The sequence below is a fragment of the Sturnira hondurensis genome, unplaced genomic scaffold, assembly GCF_014824575.4.
Source record: "Sturnira hondurensis isolate 20B ecotype Veracruz unplaced genomic scaffold, ASM1482457v3 Scaffold0001221, whole genome shotgun sequence".
Classification (NCBI taxonomy): Eukaryota; Metazoa; Chordata; class Mammalia; order Chiroptera; family Phyllostomidae; genus Sturnira; species Sturnira hondurensis.
The window spans coordinates 1545917-1573453 of NW_028073852.1; the positions used below are offsets into that span (position 1 = coordinate 1545917).

Genomic DNA, 27537 nt, shown 5'->3' on the forward strand with positions numbered 1-27537 from the left:
CCGGACCCCATGCATCCTGACGCTTCCCACTGTGTGCCGCGGACTTTTCTCTCTGGTTCAGTGGGCTCGAAGCACAGCATTTTCAGGGGCTGCACAGGAACCAACCAAGTGGCCGTCCTCTAGTTTGTCCAACCCTTAGTCTTGGACACTTGTTTCTGCTCTTCCATTTTTATAAGCAAAGGTAGGAAGAACGTTCCTGGGACTAAACGGCTCACCCGCACCTGCAATTGTGTCCCCGGGACAGGCTCACTGGCTCAGGTTTTATGAGGTCCTCCGCCCGCCCCGCCAGCGGCTCCCGGAAGCTCTGTGCTGGTTCGCAACGCACTGGTGACGGGGGAGCTCTGGACTTTTGTAAACCCAGTTTTGCCGCCGGGATCTAAATTTAGATGCCGGTAAAGACGGCATCTAAATTTGTGTACATTTTGCGGATTTATTATGCATCTCAGCAATCTTACCAAGGTTTTCTGGATGTCTGTACAATTCCGTTAATAGCTGGTTTGTAACATTCCCCCACTTTTTAAAGTTGGGGGGATTTTCTTATTGAGTCCTAAGAATAATTATTAACCCTTAATCATATTGTCTCTACATTCCCTTCAAACCTGTCACTTTCCTTTTTTAGGTACTGAAGTTTGAAGCAGTATCATTCTCTCCGTGGAAATTCCTGTTTTCATTATTACCCTTGTTAACGGTCATTTAAATAGTGACCTAATTTTCTTCAAGAGAAGCTGAGCATCCGAAAGGTGCTCCAGGGGAACCGGAGGGCTAAGTCACGTTCCCAGAGGCTCCGTGTTGAGGGGCCTGGGCCGGGGGCTGCAGTGCAGCCGCCTCATTACGCACCAGCCCGTCTCGACCGTGTTCCGACCCACACAGCTGTGTCTACGGCTGTGTGTGTTGCTCCCGTGCCAGTACGTACCATCAGTTCCTCCACGTTGGACACTTTCATGGTCAAGAGCAGGAAGTCCTGCAGGTACCAGTGGAGCAGCTGCCGCTGCTCTTCCCCAGGGAGCCGCGCCAGGAAGCAGCCCAGCGGCGTCTGCTGGAAGATCTCCAGGAGCTTCTTGGATGCCCCTGCGGGGGAGACCACAGACTGTCACGGGTGAGGACGCAAACCCCCGTCCCGGCTCAGGGCCGCTACTCCCTAGACACTCCCAGCGGGTCAGGGTCTGCAGGCCGGCAGCCGAGGGCAGCAGGCGGCCCGGTTCTGAGATCACACCGGGACTCTGTGGATGGTTTCCAGGGAAATAACAGACATAAAGACAGAGTGGGCATGAAGTTCCGGTGACAAACAGCCTCAGTAGCCCCAAAGGGACGAGGCGCCCTGAGAGAGAGCGAGTGCACGTCTAGCAAGTCAAGCCAAGCCTCAGGGACCCCAGGGCCAGGGGGCCTGGGCTGCTCTCCAGGGATGGGGGTCGCCAGCTGTCGGCAGGGTGTGGCCCCAAAATCAAGAAGTCCTCTCTCCTCGGGCAGAGGTGGCTTCCACTTTGCTCAGAATGAGTGGCAGAAACCGACTTAGAAAAACAAGCTCATCTTTAGGCCCCTGACCTGAATTTTATTTTCCTTTATTTTCTATCCTCACTGAGGACATGCTTATTTGTCCTAAAGAGAAGGGAAGGGAGACAGCGAAACATTGATGGGAGAAACATCAGTTGGTGCCTCTCGTATGCACCCCAACCAGGGACCAGGCTCACAACTCAGGCCTTCGACCTGACTAGGAATCAAACCAGTGACCTTTTGGTTCACAATACAAGGCTCCAACCATTGAACCACTGGCCAGGGGAGCCTTGCATTTTTAAAGGCGGTGCTGGAAGCCAGCTTCAAAAAGATCACTTCACTCCAAACCAGTCTGTCCCCAACGTGCTGTGTGAATACCGGTGTCCCTGGAAGGCTGACAGCCAGACTGCCAGGCTGGGGACAACAGTGCCCCGAGGGGCCGTGGGGCTCAGGAGGGACACAGACAGGCAGCTCAGACAACGGCGCTCTGCTCTCGTCACAGGCAGTGGCTAAGAAAGGACCAGGTGAGGACACCTCCTGAGTCCCGTGTCACTGCAGCCCAGGAGCTCCCAGAAGGGAACGCCCGCCCGGGGCCCCTCGCTGTGTCCAGGGCGCACCTGCGGGTTCGGAGACATACTGGGCCTGCACGCCCAGCTCGTCCACGTAGTCCTTGATCCTCCAGCTGAACGGGACGCTGTTGCAGTTGTCCCCAGAGAGCTGCATTTGGCTTGGCACCAGGATGTGGGATGCCTCCCTTCTGAACAGACCACGGGGCAAGGGGGACAGAGGGTGTGGCTGGGGGGCATCACTTGAGAACAGGACGGGCATTCCGAAGCCCAGCCATCTCAGTCCTCAAGACCAGGTGCCTCTGAGGCCCCAAGGACAGCTCCTGGGCTCTCGTTCCTGTGAGGGGGGGACCCCGACAACCTGCGCCACCCACTCTGCAAACCGAACGGATGCGGGTAGAGGTACCGGGGCCCAGACCTCGCTGGGCCTGTGCAGAAGGACTTGACTCCTCAAGGAGTCTGCCTCCTAGTCAGCCATCCTCTCCTCCCTGTATCTCCACCACTGACCCGAATTCCATCTACCTCATTTATTAACCTCAAACTCTGGAGTCAAAGCCCCCCAAATCCCACAGGAACCTTTGGGGAAAGCTGGCTGAGCCTGCGTGGTGGCTGGGTAGGCCCCCCAAGGAGAGAGGACCGGGAAGCCCCCCCACCGAGCAGCTGTGCAGTGCAGCCTCTGCGGGCAGGCCGAGGCAACATGTGCTCCGCGGGGCTTGCAGAGGAGCCAGGGACAGGTTTCTCAGAACATCATTCAACTCCCAGAGCGCCACTTCAGTGTGACTTGAGTCAGCCTAGTGTCATCAGACACTAGGCACGGCGCACTCCGGGCAGGGCTGTCCCCCCACCACTGAAAGGAAGTCTGCACTGCACCTGGCAGCATTCGCCACGAGAGGGATGTTCAGCAGCTTCAGGTCACTGAAAATAAACATCCAAAGGTCTCTCGTCCACGACGGGGCATTGGGCGCGGCCAGGAGCTCCAGGTTGCCGTCTCGGTCCATGACGGAGATCATGCTGGCCAGCAGGGGGGTCACGGCGCCCTGGACCCGCTTCCAGAGGGTGTGCCTGCAGCGAGAGCCAGGCGGCCCCAGCCCTGGGTCAGAGCGGCCACACAGGGAAGGTGCGTGGTGACCCCCAGTCAGGGTCCCTCCTCCCTGCTGGTTCGGCCCACTGGACCTGGGTGCTGAGCGGTGCACTCCGTCGCTGCTGTTAACCACAGGACCCAGTTTTTACAATAACGTGTTTTTACAATAACGTGTGCGCATAATAAGCCATAACCCTAGGTAATCAACACCAGGAAGAAAAATGCAGGCTCTATTTTTGAAAGAAGAAAATGCCTACTTGAGTTTTTGTGTTCATAGCGCACAGGGATCCAGAGAGACTCCAGAACCCTCTACCAAGGAAACGGAGCATGACAATGACCACAGAAAGGGCAGGAGGCCACAGAGCTGGCAGGTCAATGCTGGCTGCGGGGAGAGGCCGGGAAGACGCACCGGGCAGGTGTGCAGGTGCTGGGCGCTGGGCGTTGGACCAGCCTGAGCACCAGGATTTCCAGAATTTAGACTGTCTAACCCTGAGGGGGCAGAGGACTTCCGTCCAAAAACACACAGAGAGTGAAGACTTTGTCCCCAAGGCTGTGGTCATGGAGCAGCGGTCTCTGGAGGGCTACCTGACGCCTGACACCTGACACAGGTGAGCTAAATGCATGCAGTTCTGACCCGCCCCAACTGCAGGTGAGACGGGCCAGGCCCACACCGGACAGCAAGCAGCAGGGCGGTGAAAGGTACGACGCCCACCCCTCCCAACACCCGGCCAACCCAGCAGTTGAGGCACGAAGGCAGCGCGCGCAAGGGGCACGGGAAGTGAGGCTCCACACGGTGTCTACGTAAAACAGGGGGCCCAGCACAGTCCTCAGGTCCTCGGGTGCACCCCAGGGAGACGAAAACCCTTCCAGTTCATCTCTTACAAAAGTCCTGGCTCAGAAGGTACAATTAGGGATAACTGGAGGAGAAGAGACAGAAAAACCCCTACGGCCACAAAACCACATCGATAAGCCCCCACGTGCCATCCCTGGCAGGTGACACCCCAGCCGATCCCACCAACGCGCCCGGAACCGAGTCCCACAGAGTCAGGCGTGCTGGGCCCAGCGGGCCTACGGATGAGCAGATTCTCCATTCAGAGGAGGGAACTGAGAGCCACAGTGAGCCACACGGGCGGCTGAGACCACCCTGCCGATGGGGCCGGGCGGCCCTTCCCCGGGATCCGGACCAGCTCCCCTGCCCCGCTGTCCTGGGACACACAGGCTGGGGTGGGAAACAGGATCACGGGCACTAAGTGACTTCCCCGGGACTTGTTTTGTACTTTATCAAATAGCTTCAAGCAAGAGGTCTGAGAAGGTAATTTCTCTTCCCTCCCTACCCATCACCTTCTTAATGTAGTAACTGGAAACATCGCCTGTTTCTCCAGCTTGTGACAGGCTGACAGGAGGTCGCATCCTCAAAGGACAGGTTTAAACACACACAGAAGTAGAGAGAAGAGTTGGCACAACCCCACACACCATCACCCAGACCATCTTGTACTTATTTTGGGGGGAGAAAAAGGCTGTTTTGCGTCACTCGGAGGAAGCGCGGTCTGGCACCTGCCCCCAGCGGGGAAAGGGCGTGTGCGTGCTGTCTCGGGTCAGGTACCTGAACGTGCCCGCCTCCTGGAGGGCGTCGGGGTTGGAGGCCTCCTCCTGCACCCACTGCTCCCTGGCGAACATGAAGCTCTCCTGCCTCCGTAAAAGGTCGTGGAGGCGCCGCTTGACCTCCCGGGAGAAAGCGGCTGCAACACAGCAGAGGGCACGTGCGTCGGCCCCGTGCACCACCCTGCGCTGTGGATCTACGCTGCTGGCCCTGCCACTGGGAGGGCGACGGCCTTTCACGTGGCCTGGGGCTCCAGGTCCCGAGCAGCCCAAGAGAGGCGCGGGGACCCTGGGGACCTCACCTTTTTGTGCGTCGTCCTCACTGAGAAGGCTGAGGAGAACCTCCACGCGCCTCATGTTGCGCTGACTGCGCTCGCTCGGGTCCTGGAGCAGCCCCACGGCGCTCTGTATGCAGCTGCACAGCAGGCGGCTGGTGTCCAGGGCCGGTGTCTGTCACGGACACAAGCTTCCATCAGCCACCCCTGCGAGGCTGAGGCCTGGCTGGAGCCAGGTCCCATAGCAGCGTATGGGGTAGGTGTGGGCGAAGCTCCCCAGCAGTCCACATGCCCGGCTCCAAGGACTCACGGCGACGTGGCCCCATGTTCCCAGGACTCGGCCAGCGGTGGACAGACAGAGCAGAACTGGCCAAGAGATGGCAGGGGGAGCCCTGGCAGACCCTGTCCTGGTGACTCAGCTGCACTCGAAGCTGCCCTCGGCATCCCCTCCTCGGTCTCCCGGGGCAAGTGTGGAGGGTGCCCAGCAGCCCCGGGAGGCCCCTGGAATGGGAGGGCTGCACTCACGTGGCTGCTCTGGGACCCGGAATGGTCCATCTCCATGTCTGTATCTGTGTCGACCGTCTGAGCTGTGGACCCCGGTTCAGGGGGCTGCACTTCCATTGCTTCCTCGTCGCCATCTCTGGCCACGTGCGCCACCTCGGCTGCAACAGAAGTCACATTGTCGGGCAACAGCCTAGAAGATGGCCGGGTGCGGGTGCTGGGCCACGGAGCTGGGTGCCGGCCCGCAGCTGTTCCCTGGCTCCTGGCTACAGCGGTGTCCCCAGGGACAGCCCCAGGCACACAGATCAGTGTCCAGTCCACCCTCGGGCCTTCCGGTGGAACCCCTCACGTAGACCCTCTGGCTCTGAGGGTCTACACAGAGACAGAGGGGACACGTGCCATAAGCAGGCACTCCTGCCACCTTGGCACCCACAGAGCCACTTCTTCCAGTGGAGACCCAGCCCCTGCCTGGCCTTGGGAAGCAGGGGGGCCTCTCAGCAGTCACCCGAGCTGCTGCTGAGACACGGGGGCGAGGACTTGGGTGCCATGGGCACGACGGCCCTGCTCTCACAGCCTGCTGCAGCACTCCTGTCACCGCCCGGCTGCCACGCCTGCCGTCCTGTGTCCCCAAAGACTTTCCCCAGAGACGTACACTCCGATCCGTTGTCTGGATCAAACAGCTGGCTGATGGTCACATCCTGCAGCTTTGTCACGTCCGACACCATGACCGTGGACCTCCGGAGGTCATCGATGTGCACAGACCGCCACAGCCCTGTGGGGAGTGAGGCCGCCGAGTCTCCACATGTCCTTTCCGGTCCACTCGTCAGGTGGAGCAGGGACATACCACACGCCCTGGGGCTCCCCACACTGCTGCCCTGTGAACCCTTGGTCGACGCAGACACCCACCGCCCATGCTGCATCTCAACAACCTGGACGGGGCGACCCGTGTGCCCCTGAAATAACTGACTCGGGAAGGCGGCCCGGACAAGGGCAGCCCGACTGCCACGCACTGGGGTTCTACGTGCTGCCCGTGGTCACGGCAGGGCTGTGGGATGACGCACGGGCCCCTCCCCCGTCTACAGAAGCGCTGGAGTGAACCGTACGTCCCTGCTTCTGGAACTCCAACTTCCTTACCCAATAAACATTGGGCAAGCCATTCCCGACAGGGGGGGAAGAGAAGGAAACGGATTTAAGGTAGCACCCCCCACCCCAAAAGAGGAGTGAAGGACCAGCGTGTCCACGCGGGGCAGTCACGAGTCGCTTCTCTCGTGCAAGAGAAGGTGAGGGACCAGACAGGCTACGTAAGTGTTTATGTCCAAGCCGACAAAGGAAATGCACGTGTTAGAGCAGCAAGTCCCAAGATGACAGTGTTTTGCAGTAATCGGTGGTAATAAATCTAATTGCATCTGAAACGGATGTTGTTGAGATTAACATCACTATTCTGAGTGCACGTTTGGACACCCTGGGACCAGCTGGAAATTCCTCGAACGCCACTGAGGTGACCACATCCGTCAGTCGTTGTCCTACCTCCATGGGACCCCACGTAGGACCTTCCGCTCTCCATCCGGGACAGTTTGGTGATGAAATAGACGAAGGTGCAGTGCCGACGCCCCTGGTGTTTGTTGATCTCGTTCATCGCAGAAAACCTGTTTCCGACCAGCCAGACCGAGACAGGTCAGAGCACAGGCAGAGCCAGCCAGCGCCACCGCAGCGGTGCCGGGGCTGGAGCGCATCCTGGGCGCGGTCGGCCTCAGGCCCACTCCCACCCTGACCCCGGGTCCCTCTGCTTGTCTCATCGATCAGAAACCCTAACCTGGGCTCCCTGCTGCGCTCCCCGAACCCTGCCAAGGGCAAGTCTAGCAGAAGCTTCCATCTCAGGGGACAGGGTGCCGTACACAGACAACCATGCCATGAACCCAGGCCTCCGGGGTGTGAAAGGTCCAGAAGTCACTTCAAGTGACAGGGGACTCAGTTCTGAAAGTACCATACCTCCTACAGACACTACAAAGAAATCAAATTGTTTAACTTAACACTAACTACCCCAAAAGTCTGCACCCCCTCTTCCACAAGGATGTTCCCTTAGGGCCTACTGTGTGCCAGTGCTGGGACCGCCTGCATTTCCCAGCCTGTGTCACACGGGCCTTCCCTCTTCCCGCTTCCCTTCCCTCAGGGTCTCTCGTCCACGGTTGGGAAAACGAAAAGGGAGGATTGTTTGTGTCTATGCCGTTTAATGGAGGCTGTGCTGTTGTCTGGGGAGGAATCCTCCAGGACTCCTCGGTGAATCTGGGGTTTCCCCGCGGCTTCTAGGAGGAAGAACCCAAACGCACTTGGCGGAGGCGATGAGCTGAGCGCTGCGCACGCCGTCCTCGAAGTCTGTCTGAATGATGAGGACCTTACACGGGGCCGTGTGAGTCACGCACTTCCTGAGAAACGGGAAGCCAAGCGAGTGAGTTCTCCACCGTAAAAACGGGGTAATGGTGCCCCCCACTCCCAAAGCAACGGGAACTGCCCGTGAGTGGGCAAGCCAGCGGCGAAGGACGACACCCCAGTAAATGCTTCCTCCGCGAGATGCGTTTCGGCCGAGGACTTGTGCTGCCAGGGCGGGTTTCAGAGAAGAGCGTGCACGCAGAGGAGGGGATGTCCTCGGAGTCTCGGGCCCTCACGGTCAGCAGCCAATGCGGGGGACACCGCCTGTGGCTGCCACAGCCAGGTGGCCAGGGCAGGGGAGGGCGCGCAGAGGGGCGGAGGGGAGGGCCTCACCGGACTTCTCTGAGGAAGGAGTGCTCGGTGTCGAACTGCTGCAGCGACAGGATGGTGGGTGACAGAGCCCTGCCGGTGACTTCCGAGGCTAGGACCTCACAGTCGTGGCTGGTCAGCAGTCTGGAGAAGGTGGTGATCTGCAAAGCCAGGGAGGGCGCACTGCTTCCACCCATCCCGGAAATGCAAGGCGCTCGGCAAGGTGCAGGTGGTGCGCAGGCAGAAGGGGGTGTGACCCTGGGGCTTCTGAACCGAGGCGGCACCGGAGGGAACACCCCAGTCAAAAGGCCCGAGGAGAGGACTGGGTCCCCTTCCCAGACTTCAGAGCCTCTTCCCACTTTGCTCCCCTAAGAGAGATTCATGGGGCTCGGCAGGGACGAAATGCTGTGTCTCCCTGCCGGCCTTGCCTCCTACTCGAAGGGGAATTAGCCCACGAGGAAGGCCCCTCCCTTCCTAGGCTGTCAGCGCGTCTCCTCTGTCCCAGTGTACCATTGGTGTGACCGAGCCGCCCCCACGGGCAGGCTGACCTCGGGCTGCCGTATCCACGCCTCTGGGCCGGGCTCACCGCTGAGCTCCGACGCCTGTGCCAGTCTGCACGGCAGACAGACAGCTCCCCGGCATCAGAGGGGCGCCCAGTGGGGTCTGCCCTGCCCAAAACTTGCAGCCCTTTCCAGGATTCTCTGTTGTGACTCACCAAGCCTGCGATCAGGCCAGGAAGAGCCCGGGATTCTCCCCCCCACGGAGCCAGTCACCGGAGCTTACCCACCCCTGCTCCGCAGCCCCACCTGGCTGCCATCGACTTTGCTCGCAGCAGCCCCCGCCCTGCACCAGCGCGTCTTTTCTGCAACAGTCTCTCGCCTGACTCCCCCCCATCTCAACACACATTTTTCCGCCATGCCCCTCTGTACGGCAGAGACCGAGCATCTCAGGCACAGACAAGGCCGCCCCTGGAGTCTGTCCTGCGGCCCCCCAGCCCGCCTCTAGGCATTCACAGCCTTAGACCCTGAGCTCTGTCAACGACCACCTCCTGGTCTCGTGCAAGCTATGTTTCCCACCTGCTGCTCCAGCAAGGCCCTCTGCCCGTGACAGCTTCCCAGCCAGACCTCAGAATCCATTCGTTCGGGGCCAGCTCTTATAGAAGGGGCCCCCTGACCTCACAGCCTGCCCTGCGCTGCCGGTCTTTGCCTGGGGATAGCACCATGGAACGACACTGACGGCCCGCTTCAGGAACCTGTCTTCCCAACTTGCCCAGGGTGCCGACCGAGGCCCAGAACCCAGCGATGCGCTTCCAGGTCCCTAGTGCGGAGGCGCAGCTCGCAGACCTGGCGCGTCCTGTCACAGCGCATGCGGGGCACAATGCGACTTCAGCACAGGGCTCCGCACAGAAACAGGTGCTCACACTTGGGTAACAACGGACCCTGTATAAACGCGTGGGTCTCTTCATGCTCAGCATGGAGAGGAAGCCAACGTTGCGACGTCCCCCGCTGTGCTTCCTAGACACTGACTGGGAGAGAACCTCGAGTTTCTGACCCCAGGGACCAAGGGCTCTGAGGGGAGGGAGGGTGGGGACAATCACCTCGGTGAAGACGGCGTGGCGCTCCGGTGTCGGCGGGCGCAGGTGAGCCCGCAGGAAGTCTGCGAAGGAGTCGTGTTGCTGCCGGTAGTAGTACTCCTGGGACAGGGCCTTTGCCGCAAACAGGCCCAGGGAGGTGGTGCTGAGCCGGACCATGGCGTCAGGCGTGGCACAGTCCAGCAGCACCAACTTGGCGTCCTCCAGCACCTTCCGGTAATGCTCGTGGGTCACGGCCCGGTGACCCAGTCGCTCTATGACCTGGAGCACCACAGAGGCACAGGTGTCCGAGTGGTAGCCCATGAAGACATCCGAAGGGCTGTACCTGTGCGTGGCTCCCACCGACGTGGCCGGGACACTGACGAAGCTGTCCACCCAGGCCTTGAGCTCCCCCACGATGTCCTTCTGCCACGCCTCCAGCACGGTGTTGATGTCCAGGTAATGCTTCTCCAGCCGGTTAATGAGGGGGATGGGGAAGTGGTTGTAGACGACGTCTTTCTCTTCAATGACTATCAAGCGGAAGTCTGGGTGGACCCGGCATTTGACGCGGTGGGTGCCCAGGCCAAGGTCCACGTACTTCTGGCCCCCGAGGTGGACGTAGTACTGGTTGAGGGCGTCGTAGAGGCTCTCGTACAGGTTCTGCAGGTTGAGCAGCACCACCATCCTGCCGGTCTCCATACAGACCTTCACCCGGTTGATGTTCCTGCAGATCTGCGTGTACTCCTGGTCCCTGGGGAAACTGGAGCCGAAGATGACCTCCGGCTGCCGGTCCTGGCGGAAGAGCGCCTGCTGCAGGATCTGGAGGGCTACGTAGTTCCTGGTCAGCAGGAGCAGGTAGCGGGCCTCCAGGTCCTCCGGGTCCCTGCCCCGCGCCTGCGCGGGGTCCCCATACACATTCTGCTCGACCAGCTGCATGGTGCTGACCTCCTCGGAGAGCTGGGCCTCGGGCAGGCTGGCTGCGAAGATGTCCAGGGCATGAATGCCGTCTTTGCCGCTGAAGTTCCGCAAGACGGCCTGGGCGATGTCTTGCGGGGAAGGCTTCTTGTTGGAAGCTTTTGCGCTGGCAAAGACCATTTTGATGAGGCTGTAGTAGTCCCGGAGCCCGAAGAACTCCTTGTCTTGGAGCTTGCACACGGTTTCGTAGGCCTCGGCGAAGGGCGCGAAGTAGCCTTTGATCCTTTCCTGCACGAGGGGATCCGAGCAGCAGATCCCCTTGGCGCTTTCTACGAGCTCTTTCCTGTTGGGGCTGCCACGCGAGACAAAGATGCCCCGGTTCATCTTGGCAGGGTCCAGGGCCCAGTTGGAAATGCCGATGAAACCCACTTTTTTGTGGGGAGCAGGGTCGTCTTCGATGCAGCCGTCTTCCAGCAGCGGGTGCAGAGCCTTGAGGGGCATTTTGGGCGAGTCCTCAGCCAGGCCCACCTCGTCGAGCACCACCACGGAGACGTACCGCCCCAGGTCCTTGTCCTGCTGGAAACGGGCGCACTGCCTGAAGGTGCCGATGATGCCCTGGGGCGTGGAGTGCGGGCTGCACTGGAAGGAGACCAGGTGGACCTGCTTCAGGTTCCGAAAGAGGTCCGAGTGGGCGGCCTGGCCTTGCATGGCGTCCGCCACGATGGTCTTGGCGAGAGATTTGGAGCTGCCGGGCTTGCCCACCAGGAAGAGGGGGATCCTGAGCTCTATGCAGATGACCATCATGAAGACGTTCTCTTTCAGAGCCAAGTTCCTGGCGACGGTCTTCCGCAGAGGCACGCCCTTGAGAAAGAGGTCCTGTGCCCGCGTTATCGTGTCCAGCACAGCCTTGCTATCATCGTACGGCTGCGGAAGGCACCGGCAGATGGCTTTCCGATACGACTCCTGCCTCTCCAGAGAGGCGTGGTAGCACACACCGATGGCCAGCACCAGTGCCCAGAGGACAGGGTCTTCCTCGAAGTCCCCGTGGGCGTGGCAGGCGTGGACGGCGGTGCCCTGCTGGGACAGCAGTGTCTCACTGTGCTCGTGGAACCACCGGAAGACCTTGACACAACGCTCCACGTCCCGGAGGCTGACGAAGCTACACTCATTGCCTTGCTTCCTCATGAAGCACTGGGAAGCGGACAGCACGTCGGCGATCACCTGCATCTCGTCGTCGCCGACCACAGTGGCGTCCACCAGCCTCTGGACGATCTGCTGGATGTAGAGCCTCTCCGTGGCGTCGTTCAGCTGCCCGAAGTCCCACACGAGGGGGGTCAGACTCGGTGGCAGGGCATGCACCCGGTACACCAGCTGCCTCAGCGGCGTGGAGCCCAGCCGGTCCGCCGTCTCCTCGGCCCTCACCCGGTAGCCCAGGCCGGCGGCCTCCAAGCGGGAGATCATCTTCGGGGAGTGCTTCCGGTACGGGTTGCAGGCCGCGATGATGTGCAAGCCGGAGCCCTCCGCCAGCCTCCGACCGTCCACCGTGCGGTCACACAGGGCCTCCTTGATACAGCTGATGGCCTCCGTCGTGTTGGCCTCGTCAAAGAACAACACGGTGTCCAGCTGATGCTCCTGCTTGTTGACGACGGCCAGGCTCTCCGCCTCCCGGACTCTGGCGTAGATCATGTCTGCCGTGGTCCCTCCGTGGACCTTCACCAGCTTCACGGTGTCGGCCTGCGCGCAGCCGCGCCGCAGGTCGCTGAGAAACCTGATGAGCCTGGTTTTCCCACAGCCGGTCTCTCCCATGATGACGACGGGGATCCCGCACCGGAAGCGCATCTCGATGGCCAGGATCTTCAGCATGTTGTCCGTTGTGAGCTCGTACGTGTCGTCGGGGTCGATGGGCCACTGGATCCCCAAGGCCATGCAGAGCCGCTCAAGTTTCTCATGTCTGGGCAGCCCGTCAAAGTCGACATTGAAGGGCACCCTCTGGAGCAGCAGCCCCTGGTACAAGTCCATCGTCATGACATCTTTCTTGATCACCTTCTTACTCACCCGATCGATGGCGTCAACCATGCCCTCCTGGTTGGGCTGCAGATGGAAGCCTATGAAGGTCATGGACGTGTGGTCGCCATTGAAGAACACGTATGGGTGCGGCTCCGACTCCCACCGCCTCCGCAGAGAGAAGGGGGCTATGTCTTCTTCCTGGACTCCGTCCATGGCGACCATGTACTTCCCTGGGCTTTGGTCGGACGTGTGAAGTGTGGGTGTGGCGAAATCTCGCGCCATGAAAATCATGAAGGTGACCACAAAGCTCTTGAAGCCCCGCAGTGTGTCCCCGATGATCCGGGGATTGCAGAAGAGAGAGGCCTCACAGTCTTTGAGCTGGTAGTTCAGGAACCGCGCAAAGTTCCAGAGCTCGGACCAGGACGGGTCGACCACCCCACAGTAAATGAGGAGGTGCTGGATGCACTCCTCGGGGGTACCTTCGACCCGGCCTCCTTGGTACTGGAACGCGTCGAGGTCCTGTTTCTGGTGGAACCGCCTTAGATACTGGAAAGGCCTTTGGAAGGTCTCACTGCGGAACTCTTCCTGATCCATCCCCAGCTCTCCGCAGCTCCGCCAGGGGCGGAGCTCCATGTCTATCACTTCTTTGGGAGACCTGCAGGTGACCTTGGGGAAGACATCGAGAAAGTGGAACTGGGGGGCACGGGTCCTCTGGAAAGGAGAGAGAGGAGTGGAACGGTCAGGCACACGCTTCCTTTACAGATGCCTTTGTGTTTGAACCCCCCACACCACCCAGATGGGGCAGGCTTTGCGGAAAAGCACCTGTCACAAGGCAGTTTCTGCAGCCTGCCGTCGGCACAGGGGCTGCACCTCTGCCTGCTCGGGCCCTGTGGGGCGTACCTGACCCCAACCTCCCCACTGGGAGCGCGTGCGCGTAACAACTCCCTTCTGTTAGGGAAGGCGCGCCACGCAAGTCTCCTTCCCCTCCCAGCTGCGGCAGGAAAGATGGTCCCTCCCCGTGGATGGGTCTCCGGCACCCCGAGGCGCAGCCGGCCTTGACCTCAGGCACAGAGCATCGGCCGTGAGTCAGACGAGCTCGGGATGCTGCTCATTGATGAAACTGCCTTTATCCCCGGCATTTAAATAAATAGGTGTGAAGACTGAGTTTTCTTTGCTAAGACCACTCTGCTGCTTTGCTGAGGCACAAGGGGGGGTGCCAAACGGGTCTGAGGGACCCCACCCCACCGTGACGGGACAGGGCCGGGGGCTGCGCACCCGTTTGGAAGGCCTCTGAGGCGGCGCTGAGTGCCGTTCTAGGATTTCGATGACGTACAAATGGCGCGGGTTCCGAAGCCACATTTTCCCATTTTTACCCGTTAAGTACTGTAGGGTCAGGAGTTTGAAAAGAAACGGCCATAGTCCAGTCTCCACCTAAAAACAGAATCATAGTCGTGTGGGTCTGCAAGCACTTACTCAGAAGAACAGGTCGCCCACCCCAAGGCCCTTCCTATCCTGCCTCTGGTCTGGGATACGCTAAGACTGAGTACGAGTACAAGACCGAGAAATTCCTATGCTGGGGAGGCGGCGGGACAGGGCGTAGGGGGAGGGACTCTCGTGCCGAGGGCGCTCGGGGGCAACCCCGGGGACACGCACCGAGGAGGTCACGTCGAAGTGGAACATCATGGGTCTCGTCTGGTACTGGGCGCTCAGAAAAGGCAGCAGAGAGTCCAGGACCTGGTGCTCGCCCACCCGACGGTCCACCAACCGGACAACTTTGAGAGGCACGTTTCTCCTGCTGAATGTCGTCTGCAGCGTTTCGTGCAGTCTCTTCACGTAGAGAGACTTGCCTGTGACGTTGAAGTGGGGAAACGGGGTGTCAGGGCCGGGACCACGGATGAGAGGACCCAGCACAGGCAGCCAAGTCACTTCTTGCTGTGCAGGACTCAGAGCAATCAACACCACACAGGGTTAAAAAGCCCTTGCACCCCCTGGCTGTCCCCTGCTCGTGGCATGCGCCGCTTCCCTGGGACCAGTGACACAGTGCCAGCATGCTGTGGGGGGTGCCGGGCTTTGGGTGGGATGAAGTCGCCTGGGCGGAAAAGGCAGTGGGGACTAGGCATCTGCCCCTTCTCAGGACAGAGACCCTAGCTCTTCCTGCGCCCACAGCTCACATCAACCTCGAAGTGGCCGGCAAAGTTTAAAAAGCCCCGGGACTGTCAGGAAAGGCTGGCTAGAGAGGGAGGTGGCTTGGCTCCCAGGGATCCCTTGCACTGGACCAAGTGAGAGAGTCCCGTTCCGTCTCGGGCTCTGACTTGCAACTTCAGGTGAGGCCCGCCTCCGTGAGACCCACCTTCCCACCTTGTGGGAGAGCCTCATGCATCCGAGTCACCTCCCGCCCCTGTGAGGTAGGGGAGAGCCAAAAGGGGACCCAGGACCCCCTGGGCCCACCCACCCCAGTAGCCATCATTACCAACACCGGCTCTCTCTGAGGCCACGATCCTAACACACATCCGGTCCCTGAACACAGCCGCGGCAGACAGGGTCCCCTCGGGGACCTGGTAGTGACGAGCCAAGTAAGCCTGGATGGCCTTGAGGGGCGCCTGTGGGGTGACAGGCACCTTGTGCCGGCTGAAGGCTGAGGGCAGGTAGCAGTGCTCCCGCTCCGCGTCGCAGACCAGGACGAGCTGGTAGCCCTCCCGGTGGGGCTGCACGCACAGGCTCTGGAAGAGCGCCTCCACCCGGCAGGCTACCTCGTAGACCAGCTGGTCTGCGTGCAGCAGGCTGTACACGCCGCGGCCCCAGGCGCCAGGGCTCAGGCAGCGGCGGAGCAGCAGGGCCACCTCCTCGAACGTGGTGTCTGGGGTGCACAGCAGCACCTCGTCGTAGGTGGGCAGCGGCTGCTGCGGGCTGTGCATGTAGATGGCCAGGGCGGCCAGCAACACCTCCGAGGGGCCGCAGACGATGAGGTTGGGCCGGCCGGCCTGCAGGCCTTTGGGGAGCTCCCGGGTGACGGGAGGCCGGCCCTTCATCGCCAGGTGAGCCAGGCAGCGGCCCAGGCCCCCGAGGTCCAGGCACTGGGGCAGGAAGTCACACATGCCTGTCAGAGACCGTTGCATGATGACCCTGAGCTTGTCCGCCAGGCCGGGCGTGCCTCTGAGCATGAGCAGCAATTCGTCCGTCTGTGTCTGAGGCTGCCACTGGGCCGCCGCACCGTCAGGCCTCCGGCAGGCCTCCCAGACATCTTGGGGGCTGCAGTCAGGCTTGATGAAGGACAGCATGGTGAGGGCAGCGTCCTCGGGCGGGTGCTTCAGGAGCTGCGTGCTCAGGTAGACCAGCTGCTCGGCCGTGTAGTAGTTGAGGTGGAAGTGCTCCGCTCGTTCCTGAGCCACGAAGGCCTCCCACTGGGCCAGGAAGCACTCCATCTGCCGGCAGACGGCCTCCAACATCAGGGCCAGCGGCCCTCGACCCTCCAGTGTCGGCAGGGGCCCCGGGCCGAAGTCCACCTGCACGGAGGCATCACCCTTGGGGGAGCAGCACACCTCGGCCCGCCAGCCGCGGAACAGCAAGTTCCCGGCAGAGTAGAGGCTGATGAAGGAATGCACCAGCCTCTCCATGTTGGAGAATACCTGTGGCCAACGGAAGCAGGAGGCAGGTGTCACGGACTCGGTCACGGGGAGACTCACTCACACAGACCGGGGACCCGTGGGGCTGGGGCTCTGGGAGGGGACCGAAGGCCAGAAGTTGTAAAGACTCAGGAGACCACGTGAAAACTACAAGCAAACTTTTAAAGAAAACCCTCGTGACGCAGTGCAGAGCCTCATCCAACGTGTTTCCAGTGCGGTTCCCGTGGTGCTCACGAAGCCTGGCTGCCCAGTGTCCCTGCGAAGGCACTTTGGGTTCTTGCCGATTTGCAGACTGAAGGGGCAATTTAAGTTTCTTTCTAAGAACTGGGCCCACCGTCCTCCCCTCTCAGACACAACATACTCTGCGGACGTTGAGAAGGAGCCGCTAACCAAAGGGCCTGTCACACTGGAGACGTCCCCTCGGGTCCTAAGTTTGAAGGACATGTACTCTACAGGCCCACGAGTTCCAGGGCGGAGCAACTCCTAGCTATCGGTCCACACGCGGCCCCCTTCCTGCCTCCGGCCACTCGGCAGGGGCCCGGCTCCGGGAGACGGCGCTCACCTCTGAGAACACCTCCACCTCCGTGCTGTTCTGGTCTTTCCTGCCAGACATGAGCATCAATTTGTTCAAAAGCTCCTTCAGCTCCTCCAAGGAGTACTCCCGCTCCTCCCGGACGGCCCCGTGGCTCTCGGGCAGGACTAAGCGGAGAACCGTGTCTGGGGAAACCTGCAGGACAAGAGACATTTAGGGGTGGCTCCCTGCAAGGAGCGCCCCCCCACGATGTGCAGCAGCCCGTCCGCGCCACGGCCAGCACGCTGGGCTGCGGGAGGCTCACCATCTCGCCATCCGCAGGTGCCTGGACCACGTAAATGCCTCTGCTGTTGATGGCGGTGGCCAGCGACAGGGATGACAGCTCCACAGACCCGTGACTCTCCTTCACCGTCTTCAGCCACTCCAAGTTCCGGGCAGAGTCGCACTGTTGGGACAGGAGAAGAGAGGGGGTCATATCCTTCCTCTCTCCCCGCATGGCCTTCGAGCACAGACACCTCCCTGCCGCAAGCTGGGCGCGGCCCCCGAGCACGGCAGGCTTCCTCGCTCACTGCCCCTGACGCTTGTGCTTTGGGCCACCTCTCCCAGGACACTTGTGGCGTGGAGTTGCTGTCTCCCTTCTGGGTGTCCGGAAGAGGTGGACAGAAGGCCAGATAGAACAGGGCTGCCAGCCTTCTGTTCCCCATGTCCTTTGGGGGTCCCCAAGTCCAGCCAGAAGAATGAAAACTACAAGAAAGACCTTTTGTCTGGACGGCTCTTTCCGCAGAGGAAAGGAAAGCCCCCCATCAGCTCCCTGCGCTGCCCCCCGTGGGGCCCATCTTGAGACGGGTCTGCTCACGAGGGAAGTGACCCCAGGGGCCCGCTTGGACCTGGTGAGGACGGCGCATGCAAACGGCCATGTTTATATTTTCTGATAGAAAAGAATTGATCCAAGCTGTGGAACATACCAGAAGTACGCAGAAGTCACAACTACCACCCCCTGGGGACACCCTGGTAACCCGCACGCACGTGGCAGTTCTGTGTTCCTCCGCAGCGTGACACGCAGAGGAAGCTCTTTCACAGGTGAGGGCAACCTCTTTGCAAACGTCATCTTCGACATCGGCGTGAACACCCACCACGGGCGCGCGACGGCGCGCACGCGGGCCCCTCCAGTCCGGCAGAGCAACGCTCCGCAGACCCCCCAGCCCTGGAGCCAGAAAGAAGACTCACAAACTTCCTGGGCAGGTGCCGGTCGTTGTCCAGAGCCTTCCAAAGTTCTTTCAGAAGGTCCATGAACTCGCAGAAACCTGCACTCGCGTCCAGCTTGTAGAGCAGGCAGGCGTAGCCCTGCACCGCGTCGTGGAAACAGGCCACACGGTCCACGTCGATGTCATTCTCCCCCGCAGAGATGGAGGCCAGGTCCACAAACACCTTCAGCTCGTGGATGCCTGGGGGTTGGGAGAGACCAGGGTGCGCGGGGGGACAACGCTCCGAGGGCCGCAACCGTGGACCGTGACTCTCCTGACGGCATCACTGGGTAGTAGTTTTTGAGGGGCTGATCCGCTGCCTGATAAGCAGCCGGCACCTTGCTCTCGCCTCTCACTTGATGGCACCAGCCACACCCGCCCCCACTAACAGCAGCGCCTGGCCCCCCTTGGTCGACGCGGCCCTGCCGCCTTGCATTCCCAAGAACAGGCTCGGCTGGTGTGGACCCCGACCGCAGAACCAGCGCACACCGGTCCTATCCCGTCCTCCAACAGGACCTGTGACTAGGGCTTGCCCTGCTCACAGGTGACAGGCGGGAACCCTGCACTGCTCAACCCACAGACTCAAAGGCCAGATGTGACAGGCACCTGAGCAACGGAACGCTTTCAGGGCAGATGACCCGCTACCCGGGAAGACTGGTACTACAAGTCCCTAAAACTCAGCCCAAACCACAGGAGTCCACCTTGACCTTTACTGGAAACCAACCAGAGGAAAAACTCCAGGGGGCAAGATTTTAAAGAAATCGATCCCAGCAGTCATGGCAAAGAACTCACTTCCACACCAGAGCGTGAGAAATGTGGTCCTGATATAAAACCTACTGCCACTTGCATGTGGCCCATGGCCCGTCCCTCGTGCATCCCGTCTGCTTGGGATGGCCAGCCCGGCCACCATGGGACACTCAGCCCCGCAACCCCAGTGACGGGCCATACCTCCCAGCGCCCCCCGGACCCAGGCAATGAACTCCTTCCTCATGGCCAGCTCCTGCAGGGCCTGGTACCGGGGCTCGTCCACGTCCTGCAGCAGACGGTTGGCGGACACAACCGACTCGTCGATCTCGCCCAGGGTCCCGTGGCGGAAGTTCTCCATATTGTCCGTCTGTAAGACAAGGCTGTGCTGAGGGCGGGACCTGCCTAGCCAGGACCCCAGAGTCCACCTGGGAATGCAGACCAGCACGACGGCCCCCGGACCTCCTGGGCTACGGCCGCTACGTCGAGGAGACAGGCACGAGGCTCTGCCCCCAGACCTGCACGCTGCGCCCTTGTGCTGTCCCTTGGTCAGCAGCAACCTCGGCTCCTCCGCAGCGATATTCCGCTAAGCAGCCTGCCCAAGAGCCCGCCCCACGCTGTGCATTCTCTGCATGTTTTGCAGGTAGGGAGACAAGAACCCCCACCAGGACCCACTGGAAAAGCCACCACGGGGAGCAGCTGGTGGGCGTGTGAGGCCACATCTTGTGCTGAGTTTTAACCGCCATCATACCTGTGTATACTGTTACACAGGTCACAGCACACCTTGGAAGTGCTCGTCTTAAAACAGCAGAAGCCAAGGCTGACTTCCGAGTGCAAACGGAAGGGACTTGGTGCGTGTTGCTCCTGGCAGGTGCGAGGTGACAAGTGGGAGAGGCCACAGAGCACCTGATATTCCCTTTCCTGTCCCTGACTCTCGTGCCAATGAGCAGTCACACTATAAGCAGAAGTGAAAAGCAAGTCCCTGGCATAGTCGGCATCAAGTAAAACACAAACGGGAAACCCCCGGAGGAGCCTACGGAACCGCCCTGTCTGGCTCCCGGGGAGTCTGGGTGAGGACCCCGCCCCAACCCCCGGAGTCCCCGGCGAACAACTTACAAGTCTCAATAAAAGGTCGAGAACCTCGAAGTCACCAGTCAGGCCCAAAGCCTCTTTGACCTCCTGGATGACCTTCGCCACGTTGGCAGCCCGCTGCAGGTTGTGATACTCCCTGATCTGCCCGACGCGCTCCGGGACCCAGTCCTTCGGGTCCCTGGGGTCCAGGGTGCACATGGCGCTGAGGTCGGTGGTGAGGTTGCTGTATTGATTCACAAAGTCCTTGAAGATGGTGTCCACTTTCACCAAGGTCAACTCCCCTGACTTCAGGTCCTCATACAGTTTACAAAACTTGTCCAAACAAGGACGATACAGCTCTTCATACACGTCCTCAATGTCCACAGGCAGTCGCGCCTCCTCCTCCGGCAGCAGGTGCAGGACTTCCGCGGCCTCCTCCCAGAAGGCCCGGAAGATGTGACTGTCCTTGAGCAAGTCCACCCTTTGGGCCATTTCCTGGACCTTGGGGCTCAGGCAGTAATGTGTTACCCACATCACGTCTGAGGAGGTGGGTGATGCATTCGTCATCACGGCGTCGTTCAATCTTTTACCGCTGAGGTCTTCCAAGTGTCTGTTCGCGATCTCTCTGAAATCCACTTAAAAGCCATAAGAGAAAGACACGGCTCAGACCTGCAGGCTGCCCATGGCTCTAGCCCCCGCTCCCAGGGAGAGACGCAGGTGGAGCACTCGCTAGCATTCTTCTCAGTGAGAATCCAGACACCACCCTGCCCCCATTTCATCCATTTTTGTAGCCAAGAAAACGTAACTTCTGGGTGAAGATGATGATGGTCTGAAGATGGGCGCCCGCTACCTCCCCATCCCTCATCCCGCTGGGATGCCAGAGGACAGCGTGTGACAGTCACAGAGGGGCAGGGAAGAGCAGAGAAGGAGGGCGGAGTGCACGGCCAGCGGTGGTAGGGCCGGAGACCTAGAACCTGGCAGCCCAGCCCTCCACGGGGAAGCTGGGTGTCCACGGGTCCTGGCTACGGGGGGTGGCGACAAAAACAGAAGGGGGAAGGGCGGACCCTCTCTCTGTGTGACAAGTCACCACAACTCCTTCCCCAGAGCAGTGGGAGGTGGCATTTCGGCCAGGGATGCCGGAGGGCTTCCCCACCTCCCACACCCCCGGCAGCAGCCTCCACGCCTCTCCACCCCAGGCTGGGAGACGTGACCGTCCCCGAGCGAAGGCCGCCCTCAAGACGCAGGCGGTTGGAGGCCGCGCCCTCTGACTTCTGGGTCAGCCAGCAGGGTGCCCCTCTTAATACAAAACATGGGAAAGTCTTCAACGTAACAAGTAGGTAGTGAAACCCACAGGTAAAAGTGACTCGGAGGAAACAGGAAACTACGGGGAAAAAAGAAAAACCTCTAACCCCAAAGAGCAGCAAGTCCAGGGAGATAAGAAACAGCGACCTCGATTGTGCAGGGGAGCCCACAAAGGCTCATCCAGGAGAAAAGGGCTCCTGCTCATTAAAGGCACGTGAAGACTGAGGGGGACAGAAGGACAGAAGGTCAGAAGGTCAGACGGCCCCGTGGAGCAAACTGCTCCGAAAGCAGAGCGGACACCAGAGACGAGAAACCGCAGAGGAAAGCCGTGGACGCAGACGCGCCCTCCAGGAGCTGCGGCATCCGACTAAGAGCAGTCTGGCAGGAAGAACGGGACCTCGGAAACAACTCAAGAGATCTTTCCAGAACTCCAGGACTTGGATCTCAAGATTACAAAGGCGCATTTAACCATGCCCAAATCAATGGAGAGAAAATTGACCCACATTTCAGGACACTGGGGACAGGAAGAGCTCAAGAGCTTCCACAGAAAAGACCCCACGGGAAGCATCAGAGACTGGGACCGCACCTGACTTCCCGAGAGGGGACGCAGCCACGCGTCCAAAACCCCGGAGGGGAAGCACTTCGTCTGCGTTCCGCCAGAGCCCAGTGATTACCCGAGCAAGAGAGTGGACGTCCTCAGACTCACGAGCACCAAGGACCAAACCTCCCCTGCCCTACTTCTCGGGGGCCTCACGGAAGATTGTGTCCCACTGAAGCCCCAGGGGGAGAGAGGGCGTCCCAGGACCCAGGACACAGACCCACCTGAGGCTCGAGGCCCAGGATGACCCCAGGACGGGAAAGACCCCTCCCATTTGGGGAGACTCCTGAAAGATCAAACTGAACGTAATTTGAGGAAATTCGAACAGTGAAAGAGTCTGGAATTGAGTGAAAAATAAAATACTGAGAACAGACCTAGGACAAGACAAGGGTTTTCACTCTGGAGAAAACTGACTGACGCAAGAAGGTAAGAAGGGTCACGGCTGCCTGGGTGGCCCGGCCGCCGAGGGGAACTGGCGCCCTTGTGGCCCTCCGGGGTCAGAGAGTGAGCTAATGATGGAAGTTACATGAAGGAAGTCAGAAAGGTCTGGACAGGGGGTGCGGGTCGGGGGGCAGAGATGGGAAATACAGAGACCGAAGCCCTCGTCCCCCCCGACAGCTAAGGCCCATCTGGGAGATCCAGGAGCGATCCCAGCATGCTCTTCAGAGGCTAGGACAAACGCCGAGAAGAGGGGACACGGCTACCTTTGTCTAAAATTAACACACCCTGGCGGGTGGGGCTCAGTGGACTGACTGCAGGCCTGCAAACCAAAAGGGTTGCTGGTTCAATTCCGAGTCAGAGCACATGCCTGGGTTGCAGGCCAGGTCCCCAGTAGGGGGCGTGCAAGAGACAACCACACACGGATACTTCTCTCCCTCTCTTTCTACTTCCCTTCCTCCTCTCTCTAAAAATAAACAAATAAAATATTGTTTTAATTAGAAAAAATTAAATCAACATGTAACCGAAAGCCCAACCTGAGGGAAGACCGCGAGGGTGATACGTTTTTACCGAATCTCCTCTGACCCCTCTGTTTCAGTCACTGAAATTCTCATAAACATCACCTTTCACCAGGTGCTGCACCCCCTCACACAGCTTCAGGAGGCTGTCCACGCGCCTCTTCTGCTCCCGCAGGAACGCCAGCTGCTCCCACCGGTGGCACAGCGTCTCCTTCAGGTCTTGCTTCTTCTCCTGGGGCGAAAGACTTTTTCTCTCTTGAAAAACAAAAGGACCCCAATAGAACAAACCTGCCCTTTTCCATGGCAAGCACGTCTTCCCTCTGACTACACTGCACGCTCAGGGCCCGGGGGGGGGGGGCGGCGAGGCCAGCCGCGGGCCCTGGAACCAGCGAGCACTCCCATGTGGCCGTGACGGTGTCCCTGGCCTGAGGTTTAGAAGCCACGAGACACTACATGCAACATGTGACCCTGAACGAAGTCTGCTGCTCCGTGTGATGCGGTGGAGGCAGTGGTCAGAGCAGGATGGGGTCTGAGCATTCCGAGCAGTGACACCCCAAGGTGACACCCCTTCCGACTTCAGTGGTGACAACGTGGTCATGTGGCAAAACACTGGAACTTACTGAGACACACACTTAAGATCTGGGGATGGACGGCCATCAGTTTGGCGACCGGCACTCACGTGGCTGAGAGCTTTTAAAAAAGTTCTTTCACTAGACCTCCAATTTTTTATAGCTGTGTTTGTTTAAAAAATAATTAAAAATAACAACCCTGGCTGGTGGGCTCAGTGGATTGAGTGCCGGCCTGTGAAGCAAAGGGTTGCCAGTTCGATTCCCAGTCAGGGCACATGCCTGGGTGGTGGGCCAGGTCCCCAGTAGGGGGCACTCAAGAGGCAACCACACACTGATGTTTCTCTCCCTCTTTTTCTCCCTCCTTTCCCCTCTCTCTGAAAAAATAAAATCTTTAATAAGAAATAATAAATACATTCGTCAATCTTAAAAAAAAACATCCCGTCAATTTAGTGACAAGAAGAGACCCTCCACATGGAGAGAACAAAGCCCGCCCTCCATACCCACAGCCGCCGCCACCCTCAGGGCCTCGAAGCCTGGCGCCCACCCTCAGGGTCAGACTCACTCAGCTCCCAGATGTCGAGGAACTGGCTCTGGTGGCTCCAGATCAGCTCCAGCTGTCCCACCAGCACCGTCCCGCTGAGGAGGGCACGGGCTACTTCCGTGATGATGGAGTCAGCAGTAGCCATCAGAGTCCTGCCTTCCTCGGTGACGTATGTTAGTAGTTTCTCATCAGTTCCTGTACAGGTTGAGAACAGAGTGAAAACCAGCAGGCAGCCGCTTCCCTCCCACCTCCCTCTGCCCAGCTGCAGTCGCCCGTGACCTCTCGCTGCGCTGCCCGGCCCAGACAGCGTAAGCCGAAGCCAGGCCAGGCCTCGGGCCCAGCTTCCCCTTCCCTCAGGAGCTGCAGGCCTCGCTCACACGCGTGTCCCCAGGACTTCCTTGATCAGGAAGACGATTCCTCCAACGGCCGCAACTAGCCAGGAGAACCTCGTTTCCCAGGTCGGTAAGTCCTGTGCCCGTCAGGCTCCTTACGTGACACACGACCTCCCCTGACATCCCCCTTCTCAAGAGTCCCCTGGGCAGAAGGACATACAGGGCCCATCACGTGTTCGCACCCAGCAAGGGACCTGGATGGTTTCCTGGAGGCACCTGCACGGCCCACGGGGACGGACACAGTGTTGCAAAAATCTGAATGTGAGCCCTGGCTGGTGTAGCTCAGTGGATTGAGCGCGGGCCTTGCAGGCTAACTACCAGCAGGGGACGCACAAAAGGCAACCATACATTGATGTTTCTCTCCCTCTCTCCTTCCCCTCTAAAGATAAATAAATAAATAAAATCTTTAAAAAAATAAAATAAAATAAAAAGTAAGGTGTATCACCTAAAAAATACACATTCATTTCACGTGACTAGCTTTTAATGTACAGTGAAGTCCCCCCTTAGCAACTTGACTTTATCCCTTTAAGAACCCTGACATGGACACAGCTTAGCTTTTTCTTTTTGGCGATTCCAATAATTTGATGAAACCAAGGCTCAGAATCAACTAGCGTGGGATTTTTAGATCTGAATCCACTGCTTTTCCTCTAAATCTGAATCTAACGACTTACACACAGACCTGACCCCCTCCTTGATCACAGAACACCTGGGCACAGTGTGGGGGGACAGAATCAGACACACTCGGCGCGCTGCCCCCCTCCTGCACACGAGACTGCTCAGGCACTCTGACCTCCGAGTGACAGCGCGGTTTCAGAGTGGGACGCTCCCAGGTTTGGACTGTGGGTCGGGACACTTGGTCCCTTGGACCCAGACCTTGAGGAAGTCCCACGCCACCGTCCACCTGAGTTTCCTCATCTGGAAAGGGGGGACCAGTGGGGGACGTGCAGGACAGCTCCCCGGACCCTGGACTGCTGCGCAGCGGGGATGCGGGGGATGGCGGCCAACAGCGCTCCTTCCTAGTCACATACAGGACACCTGGCCCTCGCTGGCCCCTCCACCCACTGCGCTTCCCGGCCAGACCTCAGCCTGTCCGGAGTATCCGGTCATGCGTCTGTCCCCACAAAAGCCAGCAGGACACCATGTGGACCCCCCCACACACATACCATACAGCCTGAAGAGGTGCTTAATATCCGGCCCCGTGAGCAGGTGCTTCAGAACCTTGGGCGGGTCATTCACGGGGCCCCGCGCGTCTGTCGGCCAGGACTTCGTGATCACGGTGGACACGAGAGTGCCGAACCGGCGCAGGTCATTGTAGGGTAGTCCCTCCAGGACGCTGGTCTGTGACTGCCGGGGGTAGAGAGAGGGAGCATGGGAGGGTTTCTCACTGGCTTGTTTTGAAAGGACGGAGGGCGTTAGCCCACAGCGTTTCAGCAATCTTGCGTGACTGCTTCCACAGAGGTTCGCTATAACGCGAAAGGGGAAAACTCTGAGCGCCTTTCTGAGGGCATCTTGCTTCGCTGGGGGCAACGACCAGAGCCGTGGGAAGGCATGCACACGAATACCCACTCGCCCTCCCTCTGCTCACCACCAGTCTCCACGTTTTCTCCTGGACGTTCACATCACCTACTTCGCATTTAAACCACAACCCTTTCCAAGGCTGCCACAAATGGCACCCACATCTCAATTCTCTCTGCTTCCCCACCAACAAAACGTTTTCATCTTTAGGGTCCAAGGTTTTACAGAAAGTTTCAGTAAAGAGTTAAAAAAAATAGAGGTAGAATTAGCAATGGACACACTCTGACACATAAAAGGACAAAAGAATGCCTTACCCAGCAACTTAGAAAACGGATTAAACACCATGACCAAGTGGGATTTACCCCAGGGATTTAAGTTTCATGAATGTAATCCATCAAACCAACAGAAAAAAATCGCACGATCATCAGTAGTCACAGAAAGAGAATTCGGCGCGTCCGACACCCCGTCGTGACAGACTCCCAGCGAACAGGAGCAGGGGGACGGCCCCCCCCCCGTGGGGGGCCTGTGAAAGGGCCCCAGCTGACTTCACGCTCGAGGGGGAAAACACAAGCCAAGGACAGGCCCCCCTTCACACCTGCGCCGCACTGGACGTTCCATTCCTGCCAATGGGGAGTGACCGAGACATACAAGACACCCAGACTGGGAAGGAAGAAGGAGAACCCTCTCTCCCTTTGCAGGTGACGTGGTCCCACTAGAGGGACCCCTGGAGAACACACACACCTAGTAGAAGCCCAGAACTTGTGCGCGCGCACACACGTGTGCACGCACACTCGCACGCACACACACACTGGCTGTCCCTAGGGGGCAGTATCTTTCTACTTTGCAGGAAAAAACCCTCAGTGAATGGATGAGACTTTGGCGTCTTCCCCCGAGCATGTGACAAGCAGTGTCAGCAGATGACACACACGTGGAGCAGTGACTTCACAGGGACCTTTAGGAGCAGCCTGTGACACCGAGGGGTTCGAGGTCACACGGGAGTGGCCGGGACCGACCGCCCCTGCCCATTCTTGGGGCGGGGCACTATCCCAGCACCGGCGGGCGCTCACTGGCCCTTCTGGCCGAGGCCGGGGGCAGCTGCAACCCCGAATGTGCCCCCGGTGGGTGAGCCTGTTCACCTGGCAGGCCGAGCAGACGGCTTTGATGACGCAGTTCTCAAAGCACTTGGCCACGCTGTCCTCTGAGCCCGCACCCTTCCAGTCCGTATTGCAGAAGGCCGAGATCTGGGAGCGGGGACTCTCCTGCGGAGACGTGAGGGGAGCGGTCAAAGCTCTCTCTGGGCCCGGCACCCCAACTCCACGGGACAGAGATGCCCCATCTGGGTTTACCTTCCCACTATTTTATCAGCTCCCCGTTACTGGAGGCTTCTCCGCACCCGGCACTGGGCCCGTCCTCACCGCCCCCCAACGGAGACCAGCAACGAGACTGTGACCCGGTCTCTCCCCACTTTGCAGAGGCAGCTCCTGCAGGGCAGTTTGCAAACACCTGCGGGTCGTGGAGACCGACTCCATTCTGGCCGGTGTCTCCCTGCCAAGACTCACTGCACAGCAACCTATCAAATGCTCATCTCGTCGAAAAGCCAACCTCACGTCCCCAGATCACAGTCCTGCACTGAAACGAGGACCGTTTGTGTCCTCCCCACGCGTCGCCGGGCCTGGCAGGCTCCTGTCCCGTCGCCACAGGGCCACCTG

At 59.6% G+C, this 27537-nt stretch overlaps 1 protein-coding gene across 3 annotated transcripts in view; it reads right to left on the reverse strand.

The window, feature by feature from the left end:
- RNF213 (ring finger protein 213) overlaps positions 1-27537 on the reverse strand; it is an 81247-nt gene that overhangs the window by 24909 nt on the left and 28801 nt on the right. For all 3 annotated transcript variants that reach the window (XM_037068281.1, XM_037068272.1, XM_037068289.1), the window contains 23 exons: positions 26965-27087; positions 25477-25657; positions 23943-24116; positions 22917-23066; positions 20001-20590; positions 19089-19254; positions 18124-18341; positions 17201-17341; positions 16927-17091; positions 15212-16367; positions 14395-14588; positions 14017-14172; positions 9847-13452; positions 8274-8410; positions 7841-7936; positions 7041-7159; positions 6166-6285; positions 5538-5674; positions 5040-5187; positions 4742-4877; positions 2928-3119; positions 2109-2248; positions 914-1068 (listed from right to left, as the gene is read on the reverse strand). In XM_037068281.1, coding sequence (XP_036924176.1) covers positions 914-1068; positions 2109-2248; positions 2928-3119; positions 4742-4877; positions 5040-5187; positions 5538-5674; positions 6166-6285; positions 7041-7159; positions 7841-7936; positions 8274-8410; positions 9847-13452; positions 14017-14172; positions 14395-14588; positions 15212-16367; positions 16927-17091; positions 17201-17341; positions 18124-18341; positions 19089-19254; positions 20001-20590; positions 22917-23066; positions 23943-24116; positions 25477-25657; positions 26965-27087 — 8400 coding nt within the window. The remainder of the gene's footprint in view (positions 1-913; positions 1069-2108; positions 2249-2927; positions 3120-4741; positions 4878-5039; positions 5188-5537; positions 5675-6165; positions 6286-7040; positions 7160-7840; positions 7937-8273; positions 8411-9846; positions 13453-14016; positions 14173-14394; positions 14589-15211; positions 16368-16926; positions 17092-17200; positions 17342-18123; positions 18342-19088; positions 19255-20000; positions 20591-22916; positions 23067-23942; positions 24117-25476; positions 25658-26964; positions 27088-27537) is intronic.